The following is a 10,000-nucleotide window of genomic DNA, read 5'->3' on the forward strand; positions in this document are numbered from 1 at the left end:
ATTTCTTTTAATATTCTATCTTGTAAAGTACATTTCTTTGCCTTTAATTTGAACATTCTTTTCTCCTAATATTATAATGATATGTGCCTAAGATATGTGTTTAATAGCAACCTGATTTATGTAAAACTTATCTAATTACGAACGCATCCACCTGTCAATCTTTTCCCAGAAAAAGACAGAATATTATGTAAATTTTCATCAATGGCTGAGGCTCAGTCACAATCGACAGGTACCTCCGAAACACAAGTGATTGAAGCTACAGAACCAGAGGTAAATCAATATGTTTCATTGATCAAGTAGCTAAATTTGACATTTCTTTAATAGAACTTTCGAGAAAATTCGGATAGGCATTGCTGTGTTATCCAAATGAAATCTTACAGATTCTCTGATATGTTTACGGTGCAACCGTTAGGGTGAGCACAGATGCGTTTTACTGGATACCTACAGGTAAACTTCGTTATCTTGACATCGGCGGGACTATCGGAAAATGTCGAGATATCTGAGGTGTCGATATATCAGGGCGAATTTGTTTCTCAAAAACTGGTTTTAGTTTTGAACCAGTTTTGTAAACTGTTCATTTGTTCCACAAACTGGTTTTAAACTAGTTTAAACCCAAAACCAGCTTTCTATTTGTTTTTGCTGTAACTGAAACCAGTTCGTGAAACCAACCAAACCACCTCCGATGGTGGTTTATTCGGTTTACGAAAGAGCGGGAAGTATTCCAGTATGGCGGTGATGAAAGATGATGACTATTTTAATAAAGAAAAAAGTTATAAATGATTGTTTTTTCGAGGACAAACAACTCTTTTTTACTTTAATGCCACATTCTGATGTTTTATATAAGGCTTCAGAGAATAGATAAATGCTGCATATTGTAATGGTGTTTGTTCAATGATAATGAACAGAAAATGTTAAATTTTCCTTTTCAAAAATAAGTTTTGAATCATTTGGACAAATTTTAACATGTATGGTAAATTGTAGAACATACTGTAAAGACAGTTTTAATGTTGGAAATCTAAAGAGTCTAATTATAAATACCCGACTTTTTATCTTTCCATGTGTTAAAAATGTGGAAATTGATCATTTGATGAATCTTTGAAGCATTATAAATATAAATACTGCATTTTAAGTAAGGTAAACAAGGCACAAAAAAATATTTCTTCGATTCTTTTATTAAAAGATTTTTACTTTATTTGCATGTGTAATTTGGTTAATATGTTGTTCTAGCTCTTCATATTAAGGTTCCTACATTGTAAATGCACATGAAAAACGTCATAAAATTCTTGCAATTCTATCTCTTTTTTTTTCATCAGCAGCATTATTTCCGCGTTAAATTTCCAATTAACATGATTAATATTAATATAATTAATCATACATGCATCTTTTAGATGCCATCTTGTATAAACTGTTCATTTGTTTTACCGAGGTAAACCGGATCAAAACTTATAACCAGAAATTCGCCCTCAGAGTTGAGACTCAACGTTCAAGATTTCACTGCATATCATAATATTGCAAAACAATGACAAGTTTATTCCGTACATGACTTCAGTAGACCCTAGTCTGTCTTATTTCACCAATCCCTCTAGTCTATACTTACCGTATTAAAATACAAAATCTAAGGAGTTATTAAACATGTAAAAAAAAATATCTTATTGATAAAATGTGTTCCTTCTCCATATCGAAATCTTTCTAAATTGACTAAGTTTTCCATCCAGCATTCTGTATGTAACTTTTGTTTTATGTCAGAACAGAAAATGAAATGTGCTGTGTAAACTTCGAACTGTATAAAGTTGGTATCCGAGATACAGAAAAAAAAACTAAATGCGTATTCTTATTTTATTTCAGGGAGAAAACTCATTAAAAAACAAAATTTTAAAAGATTTTTTGTATTCGAACTAACGCAGTGATGTTACATATGCATGAAACATGACTGATTCAGTTAATTGTGTTGTTGATTGGATTGTTACCCTTTGAATGCATTTTTACCATGAAATATCTTTTGAAAAATTGTAAAATTCCTTCGTTGGAATTAAATTCAATGTGTTTGTTATTCATAATGTTCATTGTACTTCAGTTAACTTTTTCAAATTAAAATTATGTTAAGTTTCGATATAAATAAACGTCTGTACATTTACACAAAACTATGTAGATTTATCAATGATATTACTAAGAGTGCAACGATAAACCGTTTGACGGTATATTGCGGTATATTTTTCCACGGTATTTTTCACGATACGCTAAACTGATATCGCGGTTTGGTTCAATCGGTCCAGAATTACAGACCTCAGATTTAACACGGAGAAGGACTTTTTCATTCCTAATGTGATTAAAAGTTATAGATGTTAAGACAAATGATAAACCCTTTAGATCTAAACGTATTCTATGGTAATTCACGCGTGTATTTCAATGAAAATTCGCTGTCTTGTTGACTAAAACATGAGAAATATGACAACCGGTTTTCTAGGAAAATAAAAGGAATAAAAGAATGAATGTCTTCCTTTTTCATTCCAATTTAAAAGGAAGATCATTAAGAAAGGTCCCAGTAGTTCCCTTTAGATGTTTGTCATTGGTTTAGAATATTGTTCTACTTATCAATCCAATTCAAGTTAACAAAATGATATTTTAATTATTATCAAAAAATATGAACATTTGATATAACCCTGTCAAGTTTTTAAAAAACATGATGACAAACTTGAAAGACTTCTTAACCTTGACACATATCGTGATACGTATCGTATCGTGAACATACAGTGATACGTATCGTATCGTGAGGTTGGTGTATCGTTGCACCCCTAGATATTACCCAATTTGTTATGCAATTAACATCTCAAAGACTGCCAAGGGTACTTGGGATACTTCTACAAACACAGTCTATTTAATTAATTAAGCAGTGTGCTGTCAAAACATGGGTGTAATAGGTGTGATTTTCTTACTATGTCGAGATACACGAGTCATCGTGCATGACGAGCGACCATCTGACAAACAGTTAGATTTAATAGGGCAGAAAATTGCCGATGTTGACATATACAGCGATTTTTTTTCTACCCATTGGGAATGGGACCGGTACTGATTCAATTGGGGAAATAGTGTCGAAATAGACACTGATAGATCAAAAGGGAATTTTCTGTCATAACAACAAAGTACATTTATTAGGGCCCCACTCTGCGGGCGCCCTATAGTGATCAGTCTGTCCGTCCGTCCATCAGTCCGAGATCTCTTGTCCGGAGCATATCTCCTCTCTCCTTGGCCCAATCTGGCTCATACTTCATCCACAGAGTGTCTATGGGTAAAGGGTGTGCAGTGACCTTGAACCATGTTTCTAGGTCAAAGGTTAAGGTCATAGCAGAATTATATGAAAAATCCTTGTCAGGAGCATATCTTCTCTCCTCTTGGCCCAGTGTGGCTCATACTCCACTCACAGAGTGCCACTGGTCATTGGATGTGCAGTGATCTTAAACTAAGTTTCTAGGTCAAGGGTTAAGGTCAAAATTAGCCTCTCTGTTTAAATTCTTGTCCGGAGCATATTTTCTCTCTCCTTGGCCCAATCTAGCTCATACCTCACCCACAGAGTGCCTTTGGATAAAGGGTGTGCAGTGACCTTGAAACATGTTTCTAGGTCTAAGGTTAAGATCATAGCAGAATTATATGAAAAATCCTTGTTCGGAGCATATCTCCTCTCCCCTTGAACCAATGTGGCTCATACTTCACTCAAAGAGTGCCATTGGTCAATGGATGTGAAGTGATCTTGAACAAAGTTTCTAGGTCAAGGGTCAAGGTCAAAAATAGCCTCTCTGTTTAAATCCTTGTTCGGAGCACATCTCCTCTCCTCTTGGTCCAATGTGGCTCATACTTCACTCACAGAGTGCCACTGGTCAGTGGATGTGTAGTGACCTTGAACAAAGTTTCTAGGTCAAGGGTCAAGGTCAAAAATAGCCTCTCTGTTCAAAATCTTTGTTTGGTGCATAATTTCTTTCCCTCAAGTCCAGTCAGCCTCAAACTTTACCAATTAACTTAGGGTACGAAACATTTGTGATTTTCCTTTTATATTTTGATAGAGGATGTGCAACATTCGTAATTTTTGTGCCGTTTATTGATAGAGGGTATGGAGTACTCGTGATTTTCGTGCCATTTTTTATTATAAAAAGGATGACATAGAAGCTCTTTAGACTCAAACAACACATACCTTAATAGTACACAAATGTTCCTCTTCAAAATAAACCCTTTTCAGCTACCTTACATTTTTATGTTCATTGCTAAAAGCGGGGCCCTTTGAGGTGGCCACCATCTCAATGATATCTAGTTTTACATTTATTCTAGCTTCATTATTGCACATTGTAAAGAATAAACAACAAGCAATCATTGCTTTGCATATTAATATCCTTTGTTCTTACATTTCATGCTTTCAAGTTGTCAAAAATTTAAGGAACTAAACTGTTTACAACACATGTCTTGCCTTTATATGAAGGGATGTCTACTTTTGATTTAAGAAGAATTGAGAAATTAAGTCAACTTGTACAGCATTTCTGTACTATATTTATATAGTAAATACTGCCAGGAATGCGGACAGACATCAACATATCCAAGTTTGTCAACATATGCGATGTCGAGATACCAAAGTTTACTTGTATTCAGTTTTAACTTAGATCTGCCTCTTCAATCCGCACGAGACATTTGGAATGTCTAGACTGTGACGTCACATGACATCATATGTTAGTTGCATTACCAAAACGAAGTCTGAAAAGTGAAAATTTTAATAAAGAACCTTGATTAAACTATTTATCTGCAATATCAATTAAATCAAGGTGAGTTTATTATTTGGTGAACTTTTGTTGTTACCGCAAGAAGGTAGTTTGCAGTGAAATGCATTCATGTTGCATTGTGGGTCCCAAGGTAACTGGGAAAAAAATTCGTTTGGATCAATGTGCACAGTCCAAATTTGTTCTTTGCCCAGTTGTTGCTTTTAGAGCTTGCAGTGTGAGCAGCGCTTTGTGTCACTGTCTGTGCTCACTATTATGCTACATTACAGCTACGATTTGTATGGAGGTTTTCTAGCTGTGATGTTAGTGAAGTTAACATACTCAGAGTATACCCAGGAACTCATAGCAATCACAGCAAGCGGCGCAAAGCTCAGCTCGAAATGCGAGCTCTAACAACAACGCCTGGGCAAAGAGAAAATTCGGACTTTGCACATTGATCCAAATGAAATTTTTCCCACAGTTACCTCGAGACCCACAATGCAATGCTCGTTGTTCTCGCTGCTAACTTCATTCTCGTGGTAACAGCAACAAAAAATTCACAAAAAATATAAACTCACCTTAAATTAATGGATATTGCATACAGATAGTAGATTAAATGTTCTTTATTAAAATTTTTCACTTTTCAAACTTCGTTTATGGAAATGAAGCTAACATACGATGTAATATGACGTCACAGTCTAGACGTTCCAAATGTCTCATGTTATTAGTCCCCTACCGGTGAAACCGGAGGGGACTATAGGTTTCCTCTGAGTCTGTCCGTCCGTCCGTCTGTCCGTCCGTCTGTCTGTCTGTCTGTCCGTCTGTCTGTCCCTCTGTCTGTCTGTCAGTCTGTCCCACTTGGTTTTCCGCACTTTTTTCCTAAACGCTTGCAGATATTGAGCTGATTTTTGGTATGTGAGTGTATCTTGATGAGTTACAGATCAAGTTTGCATTTGGTTCCGCTTCATTGATTTTTGACGGAATTACGGCCTTTTCAATTTTTAAGGGTTTTCCGCAATTTTCTTCTAAACGCTTGTAGATATTGAGCTGATTTTTGGTATGTGGCTTTACCTTGATTAGTTATAGATCAAGTTTGCATTTCGTCCCGTTTCATTAATTTTTGACGGAATTATGGCATTTTCAATTCTTACGGGAACCAGATTACACTTGCCGGTAGGGGACTAGTATTGCTAATGCAATACTCTCAGAATGCTTGTTTGAAGAGGTGGATCTTAAAATTAAGTGAACTACTGGGCTCGCCCCAACGGTCGCACCATCAACATATTAGGCTTTTAATACATGCCAGGAAAAAAAACTCATTTTAAAAAAAGTAGTCATTTTTCTATCTGGTTATCTTGAACTCGATGGGACTGAAAAAAAATTAGTGATATCCGAGGTTTTGAGATTTCGAGGGTAATATATACTTAAAGAATAAGTGGTTTGGACTTCCAAAATCACTTTGACATATCCATGGTATTTGAGATATGGATTTTCGAGATATCAGAGTTCAACTGTACTTATTTTGGGTGCAAGTTAAAAGTATATGGAAATTGAGGAAAAAAGATTGATGTCAAAATCACAAATTTATTGTATATCCTTCCTATATATATATTTTGTTGAACTGGTTTTTCCAGGAAAGACAGGTGTTACATCTCAAGTTAAAGAAGCCTAAAAATAAGAGAGAGGTGAAATGGACAACAGACACAGTGGACAATGAACACATGAACAAAAAAAAGTCAAAATGTAAGCTCAATTTTTGACTGGTTTTAAACATAACTAACAAATATAGACAATTTTTGACTATCAATCATGGGTCAGCCATTATAAATTGTGTTTGATTGGATTTTCATTTTTTCCCCTCTGTTACTGATCTTCACTTGTATTTCAGGTTGTTGTATTTATGAGAAACCAAGGATGTTTGACGAGTCATCTTCAGAGGATTCTGATGATGAATGTCGTAGCTGTCGAGGACACAAAGATAAATGTTTTCGCACAGACAAGGATCAGGATCAAGGTATCAAATGTTATCTTGTTTTTTAGATAAGAGAGGTTTTCAGATTCATGTAAAAAATGAAAATTCTCACTGTTAGTACTGATTAGGATTAAATGTCCAAGAGAATTTTTTTTACTTGCAACAAGAATCACCAACAAAGGTTCAGAGGTCAGGGTTCTTTAAAATGTCTTATGATGTGAATGTGGTCCTGCCTTTGGATGACGATAACAATTCCAGCTAAGACAAGACTGTGAGTGCATTAAAATCAGGAGCACACTGTGCATGGCTAAGCTTTTCTACAGGATAAATGGCAAACAAATAGCAGTTCTGTGAGATAGGTGTCTTAATGAAAGTGAGGAGACACGAAATCTCATTGGTCTGTCCATCAGTCTGTCCATCCGTCTGTTAGTCTGTCACAAAAGCTTTAACCTTGGTCAAAACTTTTGAATGAGAGAAGATATGGCTTTCATATTTCACATGTGCATTACATGTGACAAGACCTTTCCAAAATACTACTATAAATCTTGTCCTTGTGACCTTGACCTTGAAGTTTAACCTACTTTTCAAAGTTCTACTATTGAATGGTAAAATTGTTATCAGTACCAATGGGTGCCATTGGTACCATTTTTTGACAGTGGTACTGTTGGTTACCTTAGAACTGTGAACAGATTTTTGATAGCTGATCTAACAGTGATTAAATGCATGGAAATTAACAATGTTTACCATTGGATATCATTGGTAACCATTGGATACTAATGGTAATCAGTGGATGTCATTGGCAACCAGTGAATACTAATGGTAACCTGTGGGTTTGGTAGTAAGACTGCAAATGAGCTCACGCTCAATTTGCTCAATTACATGTCAAACTTTTTTTTTCCTTTTTAATCAAATGTCAGTCCTTAGATATGACAAGCACCAATATGTACCACAAGTTCATCAATTTAATGAAATTGCCGTCTCTCAGTATTATATGATGACATATATTTTACGTCTTTTCCTCTGACAAGACATTTAAAGTTTTTTATCCTTTCAATGTCATCTGAAGTGGCAGTACTGCACTTGATATGTCACTGACATTCATGTGCACTGTGCTTGCTGTCATTTTGAAAGTATCTCTAATGAACAAAAATATCTGCCAATGCTACCATGAATGTGGTCGGCCTGCAAAAAAAAATCTACCAATGGTAACTACCTTTGATAAACATATCGTATATACTTGGCTATAAGTCGGTCCGCCTATAAGTTGGTTGTATTTTTTGAGGTTATTTTGGAGGGATTTGCCATTGACCCGCTTATAAGTTGGTACAACTTTTTGCCAGAATCAGTTGACAATTTCAAATCAATGGTGTAATGTTTTAACCTCAGGGTTAGAAACTCCCTAAAATTACAACTCGCAAATAATTGCGAGTACCAAGAAAGTGAACTCGCAATTCTATAAGACTACTCGCAATTTTCATATAAAGTTAAATTTATATAAATTAAATACATGTAACTTATGCATGTTAAGGAAAAAGTAACTACTGTATAATACACAAAATACAACTACAGTGTGACTTTTTTTTTAAATTACTGATTTTAATCAAAAGCATTGTGTTCTGTCATATTATATAATTTTGCTACAGTTTCAATGCAAAAAAAAAAAAAAAAAAAAAAAAATCAACTCGCAAGTTTTTGCAAGTTACCTAATTTTTAACTCGCTATTTAGGAATTCTAACTCGCGTTTTGCGAGTTGTATATAGTGAATTTCGAACCCTGAACCTGGTTTTGATTAATATTTTTTTTAGAAATGATGCTGATATTTAATTTTAAATCATGAGAAAAATATATAATACACACTTTAAGATGAAAATAAAATTATTAAAATATGTAAATACTTGTGTTTATGTATAATCTTAGAATACCTAAATGATTTAATATATCCAGACATTGTTCAGCGAAAATCATTGGAAATGTTTATAAAATACTACATTTCGCTGTCCAGAAAAATACTAATCCTTTTATGACTCGCCTATAAGTCGGACATAGAGTTTTGGACCAAATTTTAACTCCCAAAAAACCGACTTATAGGCGAGTATATACTGTAAGCACCATGGGTATACCAATGGACAGATCTTTCTCCCCAATTACATTTATGCAAAAGAATGTAATCATTCTTGACTATATGTTAAAAAAACTATTTGAGCCACAATGTTAAATAAAAGTCTAATTTGGACACTAAAAGACGAGCTGAAGAAAAAAGTCTAGTCAATTTTATTAACTTGAATTTAAGATAATTGTTTTAAAAGTAGCACATTTTTAAGGAGTAACTAAGTAAAAAAAAATATTGATTTAATGATCAGTATGATAGAACAAAAGTTGAGTACTCAAATAATCATTGACATTTCTAGTGACAATGGATTGAAGCTCTTTATTTTATTGTTTGCAATAAAGCAGGTTTGTTCTCCAATGGCCAGATACCTGTCTTAAAGCTCAGACAGTCTGGGTTCAAATCCAGAGTGTAATTTGTCACATTTTAATCCTTCAATGAAACAAATCTTTTTTTTTATTTTCAGATACTGGTCCTAGTTCTGAGGCTCCTAGTTAATCAGGTTCACATTTAATCAAATTGTGATAAATTGTCATATTTTTGTTACATTTAGTGTGTATTTTCTTGATGCTGTTACAAATAACTTACAACTAATTATCACCAATAATATTAAAATATAATTTTTAGCAGAAGTGTTTATTTGTACAGGAACCTTCATTATTTACTCTGTGCAAGAACTTTGTATATATATATTTTTTTTACCTCTAATTCTATATTATTAAAGATACAAAATATAATCTTGAAATGCCATTAAAAATTTATGAAGTTTCTTCTTTTCGCTTTTCCCCCCTCTGAAACAAAGAAGGAAAATTATCATGACCAAATGTTTTTGTTTGTTGTTTGAGGGGGGGGGGGGGGGGGGGATGGGGGTGTTGGTTTGTTGGTTTGTTTGGTTGTTTGTTTTTTTTTTTGTTTTTTGTTTTTTTTTTTGCAAGGCATCATAGAAGTTAATTCAATTTTTATTTTTTTTTTACTTTCAATTTTGTAACATGATTTCATGTGTGTTAATGAATATTTTAAATAAAGCTAAGATATCAATGTAAACAATGGTGATTTATTCTGAATTTTGTCATATTCTATAAACAGTGGTGATTTTTTCTGGTTTTTGTCATATTCTGTAAATAAGCACCCAATAAATCCACCTCAGTTCATTTCTTAACATTAAAAAATGTCATTAAGGAATGT

General features: G+C 33.9%; 1 protein-coding gene across 1 annotated transcript; it reads left to right on the forward strand.

Moving 5' to 3' along the window:
* Nucleotides 1–121: 121 nt before the first annotated feature.
* On the forward strand, nucleotides 122–9,501 carry LOC133173721 (E3 ubiquitin-protein ligase PPP1R11-like). The gene is made up of 4 exons (XM_061308740.1): nucleotides 122–270; nucleotides 6,371–6,479; nucleotides 6,625–6,750; nucleotides 9,282–9,501. Exons 1-4 carry the CDS (start codon nucleotides 202–204, stop codon nucleotides 9,311–9,313), a joined length of 336 nt encoding a protein of 111 aa, XP_061164724.1. The 5' UTR covers nucleotides 122–201; the 3' UTR covers nucleotides 9,314–9,501.
* The last annotated feature ends 499 nt before the right edge of the window (nucleotides 9,502–10,000 follow it).

This window comes from Saccostrea echinata, unplaced genomic scaffold, assembly GCF_033153115.1.
Source record: "Saccostrea echinata isolate AGI-Se365-2 ecotype Australia unplaced genomic scaffold, CSIRO_AGI_Sech_v1 ptg000056l, whole genome shotgun sequence".
In the NCBI taxonomy this organism is placed as follows: domain Eukaryota; kingdom Metazoa; phylum Mollusca; class Bivalvia; order Ostreida; family Ostreidae; genus Saccostrea; species Saccostrea echinata.